The 24,516-nt window shown below is 40.4% G+C and overlaps 1 protein-coding gene across 13 annotated transcripts in view; it reads right to left on the bottom strand.

The window, feature by feature from the left end:
* Positions 1 to 24,516, bottom strand: part of adgrl3.1 (adhesion G protein-coupled receptor L3.1) — a 111,632-nt gene that overhangs the window by 45,058 nt on the left and 42,058 nt on the right. For 9 of the 13 annotated variants that reach the window (XM_051385273.1, XM_051385272.1, XM_051385279.1 and 6 more), the window contains 3 exons: positions 17,609 to 17,718; positions 9,868 to 9,882; positions 7,931 to 8,719 (listed from right to left, as the gene is read on the bottom strand). In XM_051385273.1, coding sequence (XP_051241233.1) covers positions 7,931 to 8,719; positions 9,868 to 9,882; positions 17,609 to 17,718 — 914 coding nt within the window. The remainder of the gene's footprint in view (positions 1 to 7,930; positions 8,720 to 9,867; positions 9,883 to 17,608; positions 17,719 to 24,516) is intronic. The other 4 variants (XM_051385275.1, XM_051385286.1, XM_051385284.1 and 1 more) reach the window with 1 other exon arrangement.

Here is a 24,516-nt window from a genome sequence, read left to right as displayed (position 1 = left end):
ACATGCAGACAGATGTGTGTGTGTGTGTGTGTGTGTGTGTGTGTGTGTGTGTGTGTGTGTGTGTGTGTGTGTGTGTGTGTGTGTGTGTGTGTGTGTGTGTGTGTGTGAGTGTGTGTGTGTGTGTGTGTGTGTGTGTGTGTGTGTGTGTGTGTGTGTGTGTGTGTGTGTGTGTCTGTGTGTGTAGGTGTGTTTGTGTGTGTGTGTGTGTATGTTTGTGATGTGACTGTGTGTGTGGCGATGTTTTTCTGTGTGGGTAAGACTGCCTGTCTCTGCCTCTGCTCTGTTTTGCCGAGAATGCTCTTGTTGACTTCTCACTCGGTAAACAGAGGGATCGAAAATCCACAACACAAAAGGTAGAAGGCAGGGAGGAGAGAGGAGAGGGAAAATGAACTTCCCCTGGCAAGTCTCCCACATTGTCAGAAAAGCGGCAGACAGCGAATGAGAGAGTCGACAGGAGAGGGATTTGAATTAAAACAGGATTTGACTGAAGTGTCTATTACACTCGTATGGTCTTGTTAATATGCAAGATGATTACTTTCTTTCACTTTCCTTAAAAGTTGCCTCCTTGCCTCAACACACACACACATACACACACACACACACACACACACACACACACACACACACACACACACACACACCATCCTGAACAGTAGGGAGGGATGGATCCAGAGGGGTAACAGCGAAATGATAATCTGGAGGGCACAAAGCTTTCTAGGCTGGATAGCAGCACAGACATTGAATAGGGCTGCATACTGCGATAACGCGCTGCCCCTATGGCTGGAGTGCACACACACAAACGTACACGCACTCACTTGCGAAGACACTTACTTTTCACTAAGTTGTGCTCCAAGCAACACACAAGCATGCAGATACACACACTCAAATACAAATTTACTTTTTCACTCACTTATTTGCAATGCGGTACACACACTCATACGCAACGCAGAGCTCGTGGCGAGTGGCTCGAGCCTGCTGATAAGACAGAATGGAGCACTTCAAAGCAGTGATACTGGAAGATAGGAAAACAACCTCAACTAACAGAGCCTCCTCAAAATGGCTGCCAGGCACCGCCGCGTTACCACCGCTAATGTGTCACATACAGACACCACATCAGCGTTCAGCCCTGTTGGCTTACCAGTTGCATAATCGTGTCATCCCTCTGTGCTGAGGTTGGAGACACCTGAAGCAAGTTTGCCAATTGCATGCTTCTTTCTTAATCAGGGGATGTTCCCTTGTTTAAAGCAAAGACCTAATGGGACAGAGCTTTTTTTTTTTGTTTAATAATGGAGGGAATCATCAGCATATTCCTTTTAAATCCAGATTGTAACCTCTCCTATTCCAGACATGCATTGAATTTATGTCAGTTCTGTGAAGACAACAGGCACAGTATGAATATATAGTAGGCACCCAACAAAATCCTATTACTGTGTTAAAATGAGCCTCTAGCAAGTGACCCTGTGGCTATTCAATATTTTTCTCCCCATAATCTATCGCCATGGCCCATCATTTCAGAGATTAAGATTTTATCTATTTTGTTGCCCTCCTACACATTTTGCTACATTTAAAAAATGAAATCTGAATAGAGCACAGCTATGGTGACAGGCTCTGCTCACTGCTCTCGTCTGTATTTACTTCCTGCGAGGCTGTGGGTTTCCCTTCCACCCTGTTGTCCTGGCTAGGCCTGCTTAATTTGGCATCTGCTTTTTGGCAGAAGAGAAGCGGTGCGGAGGCCAAACGCACGCAGAGGGCCTGGCTGGGGCAATCCAATCGATAAGGACACACTGCAGGCAAGGAACCGGTGCACTAGACTCTCTGAAGCAGAGTTCAGTCTCTACTGAGACGGCTGTGTAATCTATTTGGGAAGGAGGGAGATGGCAGAAGAGAGGGAAGAGCGAGCGGGAGAGTAGACTAAATGTGTGAAAGACGCCATGTATTCATGTTGCCTTGTATAATACTGTTTGCTAGCGTACAGGATTGTGGGTTCTTGACTTGAACAATTCTACTTGAGAAATGAGATCCAACAAGGCACATATGAAAGGTTCTGATCCCAGGATGAACATCTAGACAATTACATAAAATCCCACAATTGGGAGAATAAAATTTGCAGTTCAAGGGTTTGTGTTTTGCAAACAATCATAAAACATACTAAGTAAGCCTGCTTTCTTTTTGACAGAGTTCAATCATTTCAAGTGGCATGAACAGTCAGGTCTGTCAAGGACTTTACACACACATTATGCACACTCACACACACACACACACACACACACACACACACACACACACACACACACACACACACACAATTTGGTGCGACAAGCCAGAAATGCACTGAGGGTTAGTCTAATCAGTGATCTGGTGAAAGAGGGTCTCCACTTCAACCATTAACTCTTGTTATTCTCCCCACTTTAGCTTGTTTCCTACATTTCCTGCGCTGCTTAGCCCTGTTGCTTGATTGCAATCTGGTGCCAAGGAAGGAAAAAGGAGAGGAGAGGCGGGAAGGGAGGGGAGAGGAGAGGGGAGGAGAGAAGAGGAAGGGAGGATGGTGTAAATAAGTGGAGAGGGGGTAAAGAAAATAGATACTCCGCGCTTGACTTCCTTAGGAAATAGAACACTGCGATTCCAGACATTAAGAGTTCAAAGGTGAACGTTTAAATTTCCGTAAACTAACAGAGGGGCCAGTAGAGGTCATCTCTATAAAACTGTGTATTTTATTGATTAGAATCAAATTCCAGTGTTTGATTACTCTCTAAGTAAGATTGAGAATATCACTTTTGACACTTTTAATCTGATTGAAGTAAGCAATAGTTTAGTATAATTGAGTTATTATTTGTTGTTACATGGATGTCGCACAAAGTTATACAGAGTTTTGACCTTGTCAGTGCTATGTGTAACTCTCAACACTAAAATTATGCTTGGCCAAAATGCATCAGTGCTCAAATCAATAAAGACCAATTATTTATTATAATTAAAACCAAAAATGAATTTTTCTGTATTTAGGTATTGATAAGGTATTGTACAGTTTGACAAATGTGCAACTATAATGTTGCACACGTATGTAAAAGCACTAAAATAAACTTGCACAGAGTGAGCTCTTAGTCATTATTATACAATACTTGTAACCAGTTTTAAAACTCTCTTTCTGAATAACGTCTTTAGTCTCTATATGACAAAAATAACTGTTGCTCAGAAAACTTTCCTAATTACATACCTTTCCTATTATACTAATTTCAGTGTGCCTGTTCGATAAAATATGCAATCAGATCATCTCACCTTAACATAAGAACTTAAGTAGATCATCATCTTAAAGGGCTAAAGACAGCACAGCAGAAGTGAACATATAGTACTTGTAAGACTTTAAGAATGGGAAATCTGCAGCAAAAGATGACTAAAATACAGAGAGGTGGAGTTGCATGAGAAAATGAGACAGAAATGGAAATAAAGAAATTAAAGGGTGAAATAAAGATTGGAAAGGCAGTGTGTTCAAGTTGGGATCTATTCAGTTTTGGCCCTGTTTGCCCATCCCTTCCCAAAGATGCAGATAACATGAATAATTTTGCGACTTTGTTGGGAAAACTTTCTAAAGTGTGGCAAGGCAGACTGGAGGTGATAAATTATTCAAATGTTTCATCGGAGCCATGCCGCTTGCGTAGGGTAGGCCTCTATAATATGCATGTAAGAAGACATGATGAAACAACTCCATAAACAGTAGAGAGTGAGAGAGTGTTTGGGGAGTGTGGGGTGGGAGGAAGGGGTAATACAGAGACAAGTGACTTTGACTATGTAGACATTCATGCACTAGGCTTCTATAATATATACATCTAAGGACATTCGATGAAATAGCCTTGTGTGATGTGGGAAAGGGTTGAGCGCAGAAAAGGAGGGCAGATTAAGCGGGAGATAAGGGCGACAGAGAGAAAAACAGTGGAAAACAGAGTTAAAGAGAAAGATATATGAGAAGGGGAAGGGGAAATATTGAGATTCCTGTCATTGTGAGTGTATGTTTGGGTGCGAGACAGGGAGAGAAAGAATGGGTATTTAACAGACAAAGAAGAAACACAAACAGACATGGGAAACAATAAATGTAGGCAGGCAGTACACTTTCTTCTTAAGTGCCAAGGGAGGAGGAATATGCATTTCAAAAAGATCATTTCTGCTGCATGCTGCATCAGCGATATGATGGAATACATGGGAGTAAACCTTTATATTATCTGTTGGCCTGAGGTGAACTAAACCTTGCTTTTTTGTTTCTTCCCGGTGATCTTTAAATTCATATGCTTCAAGCAAATGTTATATACAGGGCGGAGGTAAAATTTTCAAGACCTTATTGTGATTTTTCTGAGCCCTTTTTTGATTATTTTGAAAAACAGGCCAAACTCAGCCGTGTTTAATATTGTCTTACGTAGTAGTACAGAACTGGCAAAGCAAGGCATAATAACTTTAATTATGATATATTTGATCGAAGTATAAGCTGTTCAGTACTTGAAAAGTATTGATTTCCATTAGCAAAGAATAAGGAATTTTCAATTGTATGCAAACATCTGAGTGTGGCAAAACGAAAAAAAATGTTCACATTCAGATGTGTGTCTTAAAAAATAAACTGACGATGCTACTGAATGACCTCTTCAAAACCGTCCAGTGAACTACCTTTGTTAGCCGGACAAAATGCCCTCTGTGTTGCACCCCAATTACACTCAGTCCTCTGTGGTCTACCTTGGCCTTCTCTCACTTCATGGCCCATTTCCAGTCTCATTTTATATCTTTAAGAAGTCCATATGAGCCGAAACAAAAGCAGGGCGGGCATTATGCTACATCAGTAATGAGTGGAAACCCTCAGAATGGCCCCTTGGCCTGTTTCCTGAACTGACTAAGGAAAAGAAAAAAGTCCTCGCCCCTTTAGAAAGTTTGACCAGAGTCACCTTATAGAATATGCTTGATATATTTATAGCGATCCTCAACAGAAAAACACCTTATATCTTATTATATCTCATCCTATATAGCTACAGTAAGTCTAGAGGGAATGAAAAGCAAAATCTAGGCTCCAGATATACCAACAAAATAAAACTTGAATGTATCGACTTTTCACCACATTTTCTGAATAATGAGAAAATCATGCAGTTAAGGTAGTTAATTTATTCCTTGTCTTCATTGAGTGAGGGAGTAGAGCGAGGAGGAGAGTAAAGAAGTGGGGCTGCATTGATTGTATGTATTTATCTCCTGCTGGTCAGCAGTCTGGCTTGTTGCTGTGCACTGGAGGTCATTCTCAACATTGAATCCCCATTGATCTCCTCTTTAGAGCCTCCAGAGACACTGTGAGCTCCATTATGAGAGTGATCACACTCTTGAGCGTACACCAATAAACACGTATGCACACTCATGAATAGAGAAACACAATCACATACTGTAGTAGTACAGTAGCACATTAGGACATGGGCATGCACATCATTATGCATGCATGAACACACATAAACACACTTTTACAGCATGGCTTCCCTTCACACATGCACACTGATCGGTAGAAACCAAGTTTAATGCTGCCTCTCTCTATAATTCCTTGTACTGCGCCTCCTAACTGCGTGTAAGAGCATGCATTAATTCAGACATCATTTAATAAGACACGCAGCCAGACTGCCTTGACCACTCCATAGAAAGGTGCTGAAAGGCAATTACGTTGGGCAAATAGCCCTTCAGGCTCCAGGGGCCTAAGCCCTTCTATCCAGACGAAAGAAGGAGGGGGGTGGACTCTAACCTCACACCAGAGTTGAAAGAGAGTCACTCTGGGTTAGACAATATTCCTTGCCCTTTTCAGATAGACACAGTGATGATAGTTAACGTTAGTTAGTTATTGGTAGTTGATCTAAATGAGTCAACCTCCAAACTGAATTCAGGACCTGGGTTAAAAATGGGTCAGATACTGTACAGCTTAAATAAACAGGCATATAACCAAACTCAACTGCATTTGACCTGATTTCCTGATTTGTATATGACTCTCCCTGCAAAGGATCCGTTCACCCAGATTACTCATTATTTCTTATTTACCCCTAATGGTATCCAGCCATGCAGAGAGTTTCCGTCTGTTAGATTTCTGCCACCGACACAAAGACAAATGGAATTATGTTTGAGAAAAGATTTAAAAGCTACACTTTAAGGAGTAATAAATGTGTTGGTTTTTTTTGGTCACAATCAGTGGAACAAACTAAACACAACACTGTTGGCAAAAATCTGCCTATAGCTGAATTTAAGTGAAATATTCACTCTCCTTTTTAGCTCTGTTTTGGTCTTCACCAACCTCTTAGGGGAAATATTTGGCTTTTAGTTGCTAAATGCTCCACTATCAGCTTGTCACTAACCTTGTCTGTCTACTGTCTACTGAGCAGGTAGTGTACAGTAGTGTATTAACACTTTTTGCAAAAAGTCTGGAAAAACTCTCATGAGAGCAGTGAGAGTGAACCAAAACAGTAAAGTTGTGGGCCATGAAACCCAAATAATGAGCTGAAATATGCTAAACTGCTTTACGGAGCTAAAGGAAACTGCAGAGTCAAGTGATAAAAATCTGTTGGTTTGTCACTGTGAGAAGCTCCTTTTACATGTATTAGATCTATAATTGATCCAAAATACTGATCAGTGTAGCTTTAAAAAGCTAAACTGCAATGTGTCTTTCTAGAGAAAATGACAGCAGCCCCATCTGAATCTGACCCTCATCAGGTCAACAATTAAACCAACAAAAAAAAAGAACACACCAAACACAGGTTAGAAGTGTGCTCAGACTGTCATTATAAGCGGATGTCCTGTATGAAAGCGGTATCACTTTCTCTTCCCTCCAGACACTCCCTGCTCCATTCTTGACAAATGCATTATGATTTGTTATGCAGCTGGGGAAACTAAAGAGAAGGCTGGCAAGTGGTACAGTAAAAGTCAAGAGGCATTTACAGTATGTAAGGCTCAGCATGACATTATTAGAGCTATTCATCTAAAGGTAGATATGTATCAAGGTAGTCTTTATGATGTCTTTGTGAGTTATTCTTTGGTTGACTAAAGCAAAAACATTTCCACAAATAGCAACTCTGCAGACATCTTCAATTTAAATCACACTGGTATATATGGGACTAGCTCTAAAAGTATTCTCAAGTTGTTGTTTTTTTGTTTTTTTGTTTCTTTTTATTCTGAAAACATGCAGATACAATGGGTTGGGTGGTGGGGGAATAGTCATAATTGAGAATCGTGACAGCACAGATGGTGCTTTTCTTCCTTTTTAAGTCATTTTGCAGAATTAATTATTGGAGGAAGATTAGTGGCTGTCAGTATTCCTTATGTCACAACAAAAAAGCATTTATCATTATGAATATTAAAATGAATGAATATTAAAAGCATTACGAATATGCCAAGGTATTTCATGTGAAGATTAAAAAAAACCCACATCACAGCCGGTCCAATAAATGTAGTTGGGAGAAGCACTCAAACCTGCATCTTTTTTCTTCATGGTACACATGGTACTAAATTGAAAACCAAAAAGACATTAATGGGAGGAAGAGGTGGAGAAACATGTGTACATGTTCTTAATGACAGTTTACTCATGCCCATAACAACACCTTCATAACTTCATAATTTCATAATCATGTTTTGTAACTCTATTTACGGAATGTTTTCACTGACATTAACTACCGCTCTAGGCTGTGAATGAATGATCCATTTTCATGCTCTGCTTGGGAGTATGATCTGATCTAGTCCTGATATTTACCGGGGCTTTTTTTGTTGCTGTTGTTTTGTTTTGTCTCTGTATGTTTAGTTTGTTTTTGTAATATTTGGTTTAATTGTATGCTGTCATCCTTTGTCTTTTTTTTAGCTTAGTTGTGTACTTTCTGTTGTTGAGGATCCCCCTCGAAAACGAGAGGGTTCATCTCATGGGGTTATAAAAAAAGTTAGGACCTACCATTGTTGCCAAAGTCCAGCGAGTACTTGACCACGTGGTAGTTATTCCACACGTACAGCAGGTTGTCTCTCGGGTTGTAATCCACTGCAGCGATGTACTGGTAGGAATTAGGGAACGGTATGTTAACCGTCATCTCCTTGCTCTTATCAGTGTTGTACATGTAGTCGATTTTGTTCCCCGTCCCTTCATTGTCGTCATCTTCATAGACGGTTTTGACCACGTACAGGACTCCGCAGATCATAAAAGCATTGGAGGCGGAGCGTTTGTCATAGCTGGTGTCCCATGAGCCCTCAATGCGCAGGGTATAGGGGTTGAGCTGGCTCACGACGATACGTCCGTTGTTCTGCTCCGTTGCATAGATCACCCACAGTCCATTCTCATCCACTGCTAGGTCAATGTCTGACTTCCCCCCCCAGCGGTATGGTGACGTGTCGTGGTAGTTGGCATTGGCGATAATGGCCTCACCACTCTTGATGCGAGTGCGCAGGTCAAACTTTACAATGTTGCGGGTGCGCTCCTTGTTGAAGAACAGTGCGCCATCATAGACGACAAAACCAGTCCCATCCACACGATGTGGTAGTTTGTAGGTGGTGGTGGGACGGCCTGCGATGAAATCCTCTTTTGACGAGTACTCTGTCAGTGTGTCTGTGCGGTATGGCGTCCAGGGCATGTAGTAGATTTTATCTGAAGCCTGCAATGGGTCTTTGCACCATGCACCGGACTGGTGATCAGACTCAAAGAGGTGCTCACTTTGGTACACCCCTCGCAGAATGCCAGGGCAGAGAAATACTGAGGAACAAATGACAAAAATGTTCACATTAGATACAGTTTCATACAGTCGCTGTAAAATGTCAACGATTCTCTCTAGATTTTCTGACAGTGCCTGGGAAATGTTTGCCTCTTTTCATAAATGTTACATTGTGTTTTAACTTAACCTTAACCACCAGTGAGTGACGATGACATGATAGGCTTACTGTGTTGTGATTTGGATGTTGTATAGTCACTGTCATTCTTAAGCACAGCAACAGCATGCTTCTATTCAACAGATAATACCCTGCTCTCACTGCTAATAGAAAAAAAGAAAATGGCACATTTTGTTCTACTTCCCCCCTTTCCCTCTATATTCCCATTCCTCCCTCCCTCTCTCCCTCCCTCCCTTCCTCCTTGCTCAGCTCCTCATTAGTCTCATAGCTCTTTCTTCCTTTCTCTCCCTTTCTATCTCTGTCAAGAACAACCAACTGTAAGACCGAACACATCTTTTATCGCCTGCTGTTTCTGCAATTGTTACAATAATTCATTTCCCACTCGGTGCTTGGTATTCCCATCTTGGAATACTGGGGTCATGTTTTATGAGAGATGTGGGAGACGTAGTAAATTCTGGGAAGCCAGTGTGACCGGAGTCATAGGGACCTTTGTAATTTAACTGGAATGTTGTCACATACACACACATACACACAGTAGATACACATAGCCAGATGTGCATTGTGGTTTTCCGATTCTCCCCAATAATATAATTCCAGATCCCACGCAAAGAGCTGGGAATATTGATTTAATTTATTATTGGCTATTCAAAGCACTGGCATAATTTTCATATCATGGGGAAGCATTTGAAATATTAAATGTCAGTGTAATTCTCTGTTCATTGGCTCATCATAAAAATGTGCTCGACCCGTGGAGAGTTTGTTAAGTGACATTCTACACGATACCATGGAATAATATGGGCCTGGAGTGTGTCTAATGAGAACCAGTGTTTCAAAATTGCCTCTATATGCTGAGATCAAGCTGTCTTAATATAGCAGCAGTGACTTTGAAAGAGATGTCATTCTGCCACGAGGTACAAAACGCTTCAAGCGCTGGCATCAAAAACTGACACCCAACCCCGGATTTTGAGCATGTGTGCACGTGTGAATGTGGGCATGCTTGTTGTGCAGACTTACCTTTTTGTTCCACTTCTGCATGAGCCATAGGCAAAAGATTTGAAGAACAAAAAGAGCGAGAGAAAGAAAGAAAGAGATAGAGACAAGAGACAAAAATAGATTAATGATGCAATAATAAGGAAATCATGATAATACAATCTCAGATCTCCATAATCGTGCTCATATTTCATCCTAACCTTGTGAGAGTGCCAGGATGCTCTCCATGTGTGATTGGTAATAACATTACGTAAGCGTCTGAGGAGACTGCATTGCAACTGGGAAGCTATCTGACAGTAATGCATCTCACATATGTCACACACACGCACACACATATGGAGGTACAGACACACATGTGCCATGCAGATACATAGAGAGGGGGAGAGGGATACTAAGAGAGGGATACTGAAAAACACAAAAGAACATGACACAACATGGAAAAACACAAACACAAATTTATAGTCCATCCTTTGTGGTCCCCTCCCTTGAGCAGGACAAAATATAGCAATAGAAAATGACCTGAGAGAATGAGCTCTATAATGTATGCTAATAGCAACAGAGCAATGAAAACCAGAAAATTGATTTGATTACTGGGATAACATTTCAGTGGACCAGCCAAAACTGCCACATTAAAATGCTTTCTGATGCACAGTGGGTGAGCAAATGCTTTGTGTATGTCACCTACTCTGTGTGACTCTGTGTATGAGTGTGCAATCATCTGTGTGTGGAGGTGGGAGCATACTGAATGCACCAGTTTGCTTCAACCCCAACACCAATTCCCTGTCTATTATATTCAAAGCTTTATCTTTAGAGCTTCGAGGGAGGGTTGTTCATGTCGCCCCGCAATGAAATGTGCGCACTTGCTCAAAACCTCTTAAACATATGAATTCCATTCCACCTTTCTCCCAGGGGGACCGAGTGGAATGTGAACATGGCAGAAACCTAATCCTGCAGGCAGTGCCCTTGTGTCTTTCAAGACTGTTAGAGACCTGCTCAATGGAACTGGTCCCCGGAGAAAAAAAACGAGGAGAGGAGAGGAGAGGAGAGGAGAGGAGAAGAGAGAGGCTGAGTCCTCAAAGGAAAAACATTTGGAAGGACTTCCTGATGGCACATGTTTATATATAGCTCAAGTGCATGCATAAATTCTTTAACACGTTAAAGCCAAAACTCTTCACCAACCACAAGACATACACAAACACATGCGACACACAGAAACACACAAATGTACGCCCACACACACAAGCAACCATTAAATCGTAGGCTCATGAAAAATGCATGGTAACTAGTTAAACTCACGATAAATAAGCAATCTCTGAAAGGAGATCATGTTAAACCTAAAACAAGTGTGTGTGTGTGTGTGTGTGTGTGTGTGTGTGTGTGTGTGTGTGTGTGTGTGTGTGTGTGTGTGTGTGTGTGTGTGTGTGTGTGTGCGTGCGTGCGTGTGTGCATGTGGGTGTGTGTGAGTGTGCCATTACGAGTGAAGATATAAAATGGTTCACCACAAGGAAGCGGTTCCCCTGTGTGAAAAGCTGGGAAAGAAAGCAGATAGTGTGTCTGTGCAGGGTGGTGTGTGTGTGTGTGTGTGTGTGTTTGTGTGCGATGGAACGACAGATATTGATGTAAGAAACGCACACACATGCTTGCACACACACACACACACACACACACACACACACACACACACACACACACACACACACACACACACACACACACACACACACACACACACAGTTAAACAATACAAAAAGACACAATTGTGGTTGAAGAGATGGGGATTAATGACACCAAACAACAAGGACTTCACATCACTTGAGTCTCTTATACAGCCTCACAGACACAAAGGAAAACATGCAGAGTTCAAGGTTGCCAGCAGCTAATAGATTTCAAATGAAAAAGTGTGGCAGCAACAAGAATACCAAATGGCACACAAAATGTCAAACAAATGTCATTCAATTTGTATTGCTGCTTGTTGTTTCACTAGATTAGCGGATTCCTCTGCTGGTGACCTCGTTGCAATATTATTTTGTTGAAGGCATCTCTCTTTTTAATCTCCGTGACAAGGGTAAGAAATGAATGTTTTTCCATTTCATAGTCATTCATTCTTCAGCGCAGATTTAACAAAGTGAATACAAGTTGGTGAGACATTTGTCGAAACATTTTCTCAAGGTTAGCTCAAGCATGCAAGATGATGCATGAGATGAGGAGTCTTTTGTGCTGCTGCTAATTCAGCGCCGAGAGGGGCTATGAGAAAAAGGAGGGAAACATGGACCACGGCAGCTTGCCAGAAAACGTCTGCGTTTCCAAGAAAACATCAACAAGAAAGCATCTTCTCTCAATCTTTATCTCAGTGTAACTCATAATGGAATTCTGCAGAGGTGTGGCGTGTTTTTATCTATCTGGTATTTTTGACTGATCATTTGCAAAACCACTTAGACAGCACTACTGAAGTTAGTTAGTTCTGCAGCTACAGAAAAAAAAACAGCTCATTTATTCCTTGCAAGGCTTTGAATATTGAATATTAGAAAACAATAGCAGAAGAATAACACAATAACAGCAATTCTCTGCTATGTGAGAATGTATCGCCTGTCTAGTTTCACATTCATTAAAAAATCATCTAAATATTCATTATTATATGCGTTATTATCTTTTCAATTTTTCAAATGTCTTTAATCACATGAACAGCTCTGACACTGTACCTTGGATGCATTCTCTATCTTTTCCCCTCTGTCTTTCCATTTTCCACACACACACACACACACACACACACACAGAAGCAGTGTTAACCTGACTGTGCTGCAGTGTAAAGATAATTAGCATTTTTATTGAAAGCATATGGTTTATTAAGGAGGTATTCGTCTGGGAGGAAAGACTGTGTGTGTGTGTGTGTGTGTGTGTGTGTGTGTGTGTGTGTGTGTGTGTGCGCTCATGGGTGTGTGTGCTCATGGGTGTGTGTAATGTATGTGTATGCGTGGGGGCGCGTACGTGCTCCTGCAGACGAGTGGCGACAGCAGCCTTACCACTATTATCTCTGATCTCCAATCAGCTCAGCCGGCTAAAGCCCAAGGTCATTTGTGGACACAGACGTTTTCTACTTCCTCTCTCCATTATTCTATTCTTCCTCTCTGTCCTCTCATCTCTCACCTGCCATTCTCTCGCGTCATTTCATGCTGTGCCTTTCTCCTTGTTCATCCTCTCCGTTACGTCCCCTGTATTTCTACCACTTCCCCCCCCTAACCAAAACCCTGTCCACCTCTCACACTGTGTCTTTTATCAGTTAATTCGTTCTTTCTGTTCCTCGTCTGCTGGCCTCGTCTAACCTATTTCTCTCTATCTCTGTTTCAGCTGTCGTTTGCTCTCGCTCCTTCACTCTGTCTCTCTCTCTCCGTCTGTCTCTTTGGTTCCTTTCCATCTTCCCTCGCTCTCTCTGGAAAACACAAAATCGCCTGCATATGTGTACACCCAAACACACACTCACACACATTAAGTACACTGTACATGCGCATAGAGAGACATGCACGCAATTGTTTCCACGACAACACACACACACATGCTCACACACATAGGCTACAGCTCTTCTCATGTTATCATGATGAAGTTGTTCCAAGGGTCCAATCTGACAGAAGTCTTTAATTGGACAAACAAGAAGGTGATTTTATCTTTTAATTAGCTTTCCTACTGAGCCAAGTTCTATTGTCTAAAATAGACTGCATGGGTATTGCATAACATATCACTGGCTTTTCTGATTAATACACTAAATGTGGTAGTAGGCTAATTGCTTCATAGCACCAGTTGGAGAGCCAGGGTCTACTGCATGAAGATGAGGAAATAGATAGACATAATCCCAAGTGTTCACAGATTTTTTTTTTAATGGATGACCATGAATGAAACAATACAAATCATCATATATCTTTTTTCTGCAACATAGCGATTCTGCAGAGATTAAATGTATCCGTGTGTGAGGCCTGCCTTGGAGAAGCAATTTGTACAGTAGTGTGCTAATGTATGGATATTTATAGTCTGCTTGCAGTGCTATGAGCAAGTATACACAGGTGGCTAATTACTGCCAAAGCTAGCTGGCTAGTTTGGCACATAACTGCCACACACTCGTACCACAGAGAGCCAGAGAGAGAAATCAAGAGAGCACTTGATTTTTAGCTTTGGAAAACAGCCAATAACCTGCAGTGGAGGGAGGAGAGATGAAGAGCTGTGAAGGTAGTGCAAGCCAAAAATCCTCAAGAAAAAAAAAGGAGGGGAGGTGGAGGGGCAAAATTTCCCTGAAAACTGAACCGAACATAATTTAATTACCTGTTTTACAACCCACTTTGAGATTTGTTTACAATATCTATGTAGTGGGAGACATAACAGCTCTACTCCAACATCAGTGCTCAGGAGAAGCACATCCACGATATGAAGTGGTGTCTCTTCGGGGCCCAGCTCATTTTCTTTCCGTGCAATCAGTTTCTGATTAGCGACACCTGGTCTCAAAGGTGATCGCTTGGGGTCAGGTGTTTACACTCAGCAACCAGCACTACCAGTGCGCTTAATGTCGAGAGACAACCTTGAGTTACAGATGTCCCTTGATGTTGCAGCCATTTGAGTGCACTAAAACCAACCCTGCCGTTCAAATGTAAATATGATGATTTGTTAAAGTTGCAGCTTCTGAGTGTTTTAGGAATGCAATAGTTTGAGTACACTGTCATATATTTCCGAAAACAAGGCTGCTTTATTGATCCATCTTGATTTATGGCAACATTTTCGAGATACATCACCGCTTAATGTCTTACAAAACGTATCTTTCACAACAACACAGCTGACAGCATTGATTTGCTATGTCAAGCACACCAGCTTGATCGTAGACGGCTGGATCTCTGGCCTGAATGTCAGCGAACAGGAATATCTTTGTCCAAGGTTCAGGCATTATTACGCCTTTCGAAGAAAATTGATTTCATAAATATTTGAAGGATGAAGACTCTTGCCATGTAAAGCTTGAGGAATTCTCAGACAAAATGTAAAATCGTGGAGTCATGGTATCCTAGGGTTTGTTTCACCTTCATACAACATATTTTTCTCTGCAACGTTGTGCAACATTTCTCATGGCTAAACACACCCACAGGAGCCAGGTAGTGTATCAGAGCGCTACCTGATCCAGCCTGAACACTTAGTCAGTACACGGAAACTGCTAATGTACTGTCAAAGGCTCTCTCTCTATGTCTCTCTACAACGCTCCATATCTCTCCTCCTCCTCCTCCTCTATCTTTTTCTTTAATGCTTCATCTCTCCATCTCTATGTCCCTCCTTCTGTTAGCTGAGCTCTATAATGACTTTGGTTTCAGACTCTGTCTATTTTTGCGGGGGGGAAACGTTACCCTGACGGACCCATTGTTTATCAGATCAGCACGCAACTCATCTCCCTTTGCACTCAGTTGTTCCTCAGCTACTGATCTTTAAAGTGATTAATCTGCGAAATAAGGAGCGCAGTATTTTCAAGCCGATGTGCAGTTATAACAACGATAAAGACAGAACAAGCAGACAAGTTTCAAATGAATGGATGAGACAAGAGTGAACACACACTGACACACACCCCGTTTTGATGTACGCATGTGTGTGTGTTTTGTGAGTGTGTGTGCGCGTACTCGGTGGGGCATTAAGCAGGTATCAGGTTGTGTTTCCATCTGCTCCAGAGAGGGCTCTGATAGTCCTATTATTTAATCTGCTGGTCATTCTAGACGCCAGGCAAGAGCCGTTTACCCAGACATAATTGAATGCTTCAGTGTGAGAGATCACCTTGGCCGTCTGTATGGGCCGCGGTGCCAAGCCTTTACACTCAAACCATGTTAGACAAAGATTTCTGCAGCACTTTAGAGGAAATAAGTATTAAAACTTAAGTTCAAAATATTGGTTCCAATCAATAATCTGTGTGACAGACTGACACGCACAGGACAGTGAAAAAAGTTGAATATTCTGACTCAAAAGTTACTAATACACACAAAACTAATTCTGCTTAAGAAGAAGCCAATTTACCTCATTCTTTTTTTTTTTTTTTTTGCTTTTTTTATTGGGATTTTTACAGGGATATAAAATGCTTGTATCAATGAAGAATACAATTACCTTTTATAATGTGCCATGACATGAATTTTCATAAAGAAGTGGACACTGGGCTCGGCCCCCAGCTGGACACGGAACATTAACATACACACCAGTAGGAAAACAAGTAAACTTAAAAACAACAGACACACATAATAATGAGGATGTTCAACAGCACATTAATGTTGTATGTCTATTACAAAACAAAACAAATCAAACATAACAAAACAGTACAAAACCAAGACCGTTCTTTTTAAGAACTGTCAATAACTTGAGCAGTTTCCTCATTTCACTTTACTCATTTATAGGCTCAAACCAATTTTTTTTTAGCAAAAACAAGATTTACAGACAAGAGTAAATGGAATTTGGAGATGGACTTTTTTGGCTTTAAATAAATCCCAACTACATCTTATCTCAACTCCAACTATGTGCGTCCTTCTGTCTTTTATGACTTCCACCGCAGAGATATTTGCAGTGAAGAAAACATGTCAACAATAAGATATACAGCACTTCATGTGTACAAAAATGGACACAAAAATTTCACAACACCCACACCACTTTGGGAATCTACATTTATCAGAGCTTTACAAAGGAAACCATCAATCAAATAATACAGAACAGTATGACATATTCAGTATGCTTATCACAAAAACTGATTATTGCCTACTTTTATCTGAAAGTTGCATTTGAAATCTGCCACAAACGTAAGTGAGAAAGTTGTATTTTCAATGTTTTCTATTCTGTTCAGTGCCTGTACTCTACTTTATTTATTGAGTAATACGTTGTCTGTCATTGCATTTTAAATGTGCTATAATTTTGGTATTTAGAATTGTTTTTTTTGTTTTTCACATAAAAATTTGAAGTTTTCTTCTGGTATTCGACATCATGTGGCTAATATAAACTGCCATGTGAATAAACTAAACCGGAATGCCTTTTGTGATGGAAAAGTAACTGAGAGAATCACTTTAGATTTATCCTTTTTCATAAAACAGACAAGGCAGTTGCATTTTAGGTTTGTGTTTCCTTCTAAACTGGAATGTAGTATGAAATAACTATCAAGGACAAATAGATGTCTTCAATCCACTAAAGTCTCCACCTTGAACCCTTATGCATTTATTATGCAGTGAGCTGTAACCCAGATTTTAGGGAAAACTAAACAAAAAATCACATTTATCTATCTCACAGGATATCTTTGCAACCATGAATGTTTCACTCCAGTGAATACGACCTCCAAGTCTGTTTTCACATGGTCAAAGGTCATATCACCATCTGTCATCACTGGAGCCCATCCTAACCCCAACCCTTTCTCATCCGTCCTCCCTCGGACTTTCCCAGTGAGCGGTGTTCATCATAGTTTCCAATATTTACTTGAACTCAAATTACTGATGTTCATTTTGGATTCAAACTGCATGTTTTTGTTGATAAGTCGGTATGAAACACTGCAGGCTTTTAACAATCACTTATCTTTCACTAATGTTACAACAAATATGCAATGAAATCTAATTTAAAGACTGAAATATTTCAGACACCTTTCACTGAGATTCACAACATGTAAATAAATAATGTTACTGAAGACAAGACGCAGCATACTAAAATATATTATTTGTAAGAGTGCAATTAAAGAGATAAGATGTAAAAAAATATATATAAATACTGTAAAAAAAAAATGGGTACTTACTGTATGGGACACACTCATATTGGACCTCCAAGTATTTGTATGTGCCGGGGCAGGGGTCAGGGAAGACGTCAGGCCCAGCCACCACTGCACACTGGGTACGGTTGTTGCATCTACAAAGGGAAGAGGCAAATACGTTAGCTGACCACATCCAGATGGACAGATACATGCTCACAAACACTCACTCAAAGGTGCACACATGTCTTTGAAGTCCAAAGCATGTGATGTAATATACATCAAGATGTATTATATCCACTCGTAAAATCACTACATTCAGCCCGACACTCTAGAGTCAACTGTGTCTAAGGACCCTTTAGATTGAGAAGAGAGCAGACGATATGTTCTTTCTGGTGCACCTGGAGTGAACATTACACTAATGGAGTCATTTAGTTCACTCGTACACAAGGTGGTCCACAATAGCTACTGAAGAGCTGGTGTATGAGAGTGTGTGCAGCAAGAACAATAACCTATGGCTTTAACAGTATATTGCCCCAGACTCTAGATAATTAATTTTAATTATCAGGGGGACCTTATCCTCTGACATACAAAAAGTAAGTATTTTTCACTCTTATTAACCCTGGTTATATAAAGCAGCACACCATGCATAGTTACTATGTGCCTGTGGAGGGTTTGTGCTTGCATGCATCTAGGTGTGCAGCTATAGCAATGCCTATATGGCAACAGGCATAAGTGTTTTTTTAATTAAACATGCCAAGGCCAGTCCTCGCAACCAAAGATTATTTGTTGGGGGATGGTTGGAACACATATATTGTAACAATAGATGCATGTAATAAAAGCTACCTCACACTGAAGTGGCACTTTATCACAGTGACATTTCCTGCTTTTAATAAATTATTGAAATAATGTGAATGAGAATATGATGTGCAAGACTAAGGATAAGGAACATATCAGGAAAAAAAAAACTATTTTAAGAAGGCTGATCTTCTCATCTGAATATTTTCTTTCAATTAGTACAACTGTTCTGTCTCTCCCTCTTTCCCTCTCTCTGCACCTGTCAAACAGGTGACATTCACATTAAAAACATTCAGATTCTCCCATTGAGATATTTTTAATGAGCATGCCAAACCCCTCAAGTCTCCTTTCTTACAGTATCATTCAACAATTTGCATAATGAAATATGCATGAGAGCTAATTTAATTTTTAGTTCAATATTCACATATCACATAGAGAACAAATGTATGCTACACATTCAGTTACTGTGATGTATATTGGTGTCTATAGCTGACCAGAGGGGTTATTGGAGTTTAAAAGGTTTAAAACTATGTGTTGCGGTGTCTGTCATATTCTAATAACAATACCCGCCAGTCTTCTCTTCTCTCTCCCTCCCTTCTTTTTTCTCGCCTCTGTGCTTTTTAATTTCTTGCCCCGGTGCCTTCATCATCGGTCACCTGTCATCAGTGCAAGTTGTGGACTGGGGGGGACACAAACTGACAAGCCGCCACAACTTCGCTCACAACACCCACCAATGGACACGTTTGGCTGACCCACAGTAGTGAATCAGAGCGCAAAACCCCCATTTAATGACCTCACCTATTGGCTAGCGCAAGAACCCATCCAGTGGTTATGATGTCATCACAATGGGAGATGAAGAGCAATTAGAGCTTCCTCTTTCACTCAAAACTTTGTGCTCAAAAGTGCTACCACAGGCGTACTGGCTGGATTAATTATTTCCACAGACAAACTTTAAGGGGAAAAAAAATCTAAACGCCGTTAACTCCGAGAAACCGCAGGGGCTTATAAAAATGTCTCATCCCTAAAGAGTAAAGGGAATAAAATCCAACTGACACAAAAAGCTGCTAGTGAACTGGGCAGTGAAACCACATGACATCAAAAAGTCACTGCACAAAGCCAACAGAATTCATAAGTAACTGAAATACAATACATTAAAGAAAGCCCAAATGCAGGGAACAGGCAGTGTAGAAGAAAGAAAAGATGCAAATGTGTTCGAAGAAAGAAAAAAAGGAAGAAAATTTAGGCTTTGCACTAGCTGCGGGTATGTGTATATGTGTGCATTTATTTCTGCTTTATGGTACTGCAAAAAAAAGCTCAAATTCTCTGGACTTTCAGTCTGAGTCATAAAGAACTGAAGGTTATTGACTGGTGTTTTAAATAGAGGGTATAGAGCATAGATTTGACATAATCTCTTGCGTGCTCTATCTCTCCGCTATCACTCCTTCTTTCTCCGTCTATTTTTGTCTGCACTACCTTTCTTTTTCTTCTCCCCACACCCTCTAAGCCCAGATAATAAACTAATTTCTTTTTCAGCCTTTGTCTTCATCCTTCCCACCAAGGAATTATTTCTCTCCCTTCCTCCTTCTTTGTCTCTCATTCTGACTGTTTTTTTCTTTGTCTGTTTATCTGTCTTAAACCCACTTAGCTGCAGTTTCCGAAGTCACACCCAGATATATGTGGTAGGCCTCTTATTGCTGGCTTCTTTCTCTCCCTCTGTCTGTCCTCTCTCCCTCCTTAATATCTTTCTCATTCCTGCCTCCCTCAGGGCGTCATCTCCAGCCTCCCTCTGTTTCTCCCTCGATCCCTCCATCCTTAGTAAAGCCTGTGCTGACGTCATCATTCTGTCTGAGCCAGCAGTCTGAGTCAGATCCAAAAAAGACTCCCTTATGTCCCTGGTACCTCCATCTCTTCTCTTTCTTTCTCTTTCCTTCTCTCTCTCTCTCTCTTTCTCTCTCTCTCTGTTTCTCTCATCCCCTCTCTGCCAATGTGTTTATCCAGCACCCGAACAAAACATAAACACATCAGCAAAAATTCACAATTCATGTCCTCTCTGCATTCTGACCCACGATGAATGAACATGCACATACCTCACACACACCTTTGCAACATATTGCTTTTTTCCCGTTCTTTAAAACATCGGGAAAAAAAGCTCAATATTTTTTACGTGTGTGTTTTCCTTGGTGTTGGCAGTAAAGCTCCTTTTTTTTAATTAGCATGACCACATCAAAACAAGGCAGTGGCCTGGATACCGCCTTGCCTGCTGGCTTTCTTCCCTGCAACGTGCAACACACACACATGCTCACAAACACACAAACAAACTATTCACTAACAAAGCCGAGCTGTGGCAGGCAGGGAAAGAGAAAGCTGCGATGCTGCAGTGGGTGCTGCTGTTGTTATTGTCTCTGATGTTTTTCACTTTGTTTGGCAGACCTCCCTTCACTCCGTCTCTGTCTCTCTGTCTCCATCCCTCATATAAACATAACTGACTGACTGATGATTTGATGAGGCTGACGCTGGCTGATGGAGTGCGCGTGTGGGTATGTGTGTGCAAATGTGCCAGCACATGCATGTGTCTGTGATCGGATGTAAAACGGAATAAATATTTGTGTGTATGTGCCTGTGTGTGTGTGTGTGTGTGCTTGAGTGCAGATGTGTTGAAGAACTATATAATTACAGAGCAAGTGAGAGCTGGGAACTAATCCTCATGAGTTGAAAGAGGTGTCTGAGAGTGAAGCCTCAGCACAGTCTTCTGGAATCAACATTTGAATACAGTCAAAGCACTCAGCAACACTGTCTGAGTCATCTACAACATGGTCTAAACATGCTTCACACATGCAATTTTCTGGAATGGTGAATATCGTAAATACACACACACAAACACATACACACAGTAGGCTGTGCTGCCTGATAACACATTAGAGCATTCCAGAACAAAACCGGAACATTACATTGAGACATTTTGATTGCCTGGGGCCCGACCTTTGAATCCGTCAAAATGATATCAGGCAAACATATACAAACATTATAGAAGACTGATGTGCATCCAGTATATTAACATAGACCGAATCACTGTGATGTTGCACTAACAACAGCAGTCCCTTCTGGGTAGATAACTGGCAGTTGATTTGAATTGCGGAGATATATATACTCAGCATACTTGTCTATTTCTGTTGTCGTTTTTCGCTGTAACTAACGTTTAAAGATGCTGTGTTGCCTTGCTAAAAAAAAAGGTAAACAAGGTCTCCAACCTAACATCAGCGCAATTAAGTGTTGTTATTAATGAGATATGAAAAAAAACTTTAATTTTGCATGAATTCAATGTCTTAACTTTTAAATTACATCATCAAAAAGGAAAACATTCAGCGTTGCTGCGATTAAAATATATTCAGATAAGGCAGGGGTTTTTATTATTATTATAGTTACTGTAAACAAACTTTGGTTCTAATCAGATGGACTAAAAAAGAAAAATTAAATTACTAGTGTATTGATAGTATTTAATGCTAACTTTAATTTTGATAAATATTAAACTCCTACTGTATCATAAGCAAAACTGCACTATCTTTAAAAAACTAAATTCATTTTGGCAGAAATTTACACATTAGAGCAATTTGAGGTTCAGTATATTTCACAAGATACTTTCACATGTGGACAGCAGGGGTCAGGGATCAAACCACTAACCCTGTGCCCTTGATTTGATCATATTTTTGGCAAACTACTCAAATATTCCCTAATTTGCCTCTGATCCTGTTTTTGAGAGATTTTGATCTTCATGAGTAATTCAGTAAACAGATTTGCTTGTAGTCATGTCCAATTACTTTGTGAGCAAAGAAAAAAAGCTACTGCTCCCATGAAAACTGAGAAGTCCAGCAGTGCAGGCAAGTCATCATAAGCTGGTTTCATCCAGAACCATAAAATGCTTTTTTAGAACAATATTAAATCATTTAACTACCATCTTTGTCAAAGACATGAAGCAGGCCACATGACATACTGTTGAGAAAGCCTCTGTTCCAAGGCTTTACCGTGTTTTTAGATATTAGTGTTAATGTTTTTACAAATGTCAGTGGGATTTCGAGTCTTTTCTTACTTCTGGAACTAAACCTGGAGGTTCCAGTTTCACTTTGGCTCTTTAATTTCTGCTGAAAGATGAAATTCCCTAACACATTTATCAAAGAACTGTAGGCTTTGTCTGAAATCTCTAGCTAGTATTTACCACATAGGGCACTGTATTTATGTTCCACCATTTAATTTTAATGTCATATTTCTGAGTGTGACTTATGCACTGTATAAATCAAATCAAATAAATCTTATTGTCACACAACTTTCTACTAACAATCCCACAGTGCAATGCATCACATTTTATAGATGCAAGAATTACAGTGGAGTGGTGCAACTCTGCCCCTCTCAGTGATGATGCAAAATGACACAGATTCCTGTCCAAAATCTCAATTCACTTTATTTTTACATATTGAACAAAGCTAAATAATCAAGAACAGAGCTTACAGTCCCTGAACTACTTTGCAACATGTTTCATAACAGCATTACTGAGCATCTTTTGGCTTCTCTTTTCACACCAGCAGGAACACTGATGGTTCAGAATATTGAGAAATCTCTTGGTAGAGCTCCCTCGGAGAGTTTCGCAATGGCGCAACATGCAATATGGACATAATGTCACCATTTCATTTTTCTCGCCTCTTTCACCCACACTGTGAGGTAAGTTGCAGAAAACAGACTGGAAAAACATTTTCTGCTGTTGACAGTTGGACTCGTATATAAAGCCAGAATGAAGCGGACTATGGAAGAAATGGTGAGGATAGTTGGGAACACTGACTTAAATTATCTGAAACAAGCATATGAATTGTGGAAGGTACTTCAGCTACCAAGCTCCTCTCCTACGGAACCAGCTTCCAGTTTGGGTTTGGGAGGCAGACACCCTCTATCTGTACACATTCATGTCCCATTAATTGGTTGGTTATGCCTGCTGCCGTAGTCCTGCTCGACCCCCACTGTTATTATTATTATAACTATTACTATCACTATTATTATTTATTTCACTTTTCATTTTATAAGGAGTACGGTCTAGACATGCTCTATTTGAAAAGTGTCCTGAGATAACTTTTGTTATGAATTGGTGATATACAAATAAAACTGAATTGAATTGAACTGAATAGTGATTTAGATGATTCAGTTTGTATCACATGAATGTGTTTGCCTTGTGATCACTTTTTTACCTTTTCTTTAATCAATTTACATACAATTTCGCTGCAGTTTAATAGGAACTAAAAACAACCTTTAGCCAGCATTTAGTTCCACAAACAATAAGATTAAACACAACTTGACAAGAATTATTGCTAGAAAATGCCACTATAAATGGCACTGTATCAGTAGTCTATATTATCCGTAAAAAAAAGAATGAATACAGTATTTTTAATAAGCCTAAAAGGTACCCCTTTGTAACAAAAAGATAGATTTTAACACTTTCTGAAAAGAAATTAAATTAAAATTTGTAAACGGGAAAAAATTAAGCAGAGGGAGTTGAGCAGTTGGCATAAAATAAAAAAAGACAGTTTGTGAAAATATCAAAAGGAAAGGGGAGAGATGATTTCACAGGGCTCTTTATGTCCTGCGGGAGTTCAGGAAACCCATTTGACAACAGACAGAGCATAGTTACTGTATCTCGCTACAGGATAAAAAGCTGTTAGGCTGGCCATACACTTTCTCTCCCTCTCTCTCTCATACACGACATATGAGAATCCACTGCTACTGGCCTCGTTTCTGCTTTATTAGCTCCCTGATGTGGTTATACACACATATACAGTAGGGCTGTTTGGAGATGGACAAATGGAGAGATGGGAATGGATGCCGAACAGATGGAATAAAAAGGAGGGACAAGTGTGGAAGGATGCAGAGAAACTGGGATGTAGGAAGTAATTGAAGAGTGATGCAGGGACTGATTGACAGAGGTAAGAAAAAGGGAGCAAAAGACAGGTGTCCATGTGTGTTTGTGTAAGTCTGTGTACCATAGGGTATAGTGAAGCAGACGCATCACATCCTGTGCCAGCACCACCACACCACGCTTATAAAGAGATGACAGATCTGTCTCTCTCTCTCTTTCTCCCACACACAGACACACAGACATACACACATACATACACACAAAC

The sequence above is a fragment of the Dicentrarchus labrax genome, unplaced genomic scaffold (genome assembly GCF_905237075.1).
Source record: "Dicentrarchus labrax unplaced genomic scaffold, dlabrax2021, whole genome shotgun sequence".
Lineage (NCBI taxonomy): Eukaryota > Metazoa > Chordata > Actinopteri > Moronidae > Dicentrarchus > Dicentrarchus labrax.
The sequence above is the reverse complement of the archived record's forward strand: the minus strand, read 5'-3'. Positions and strand labels throughout refer to the sequence as shown.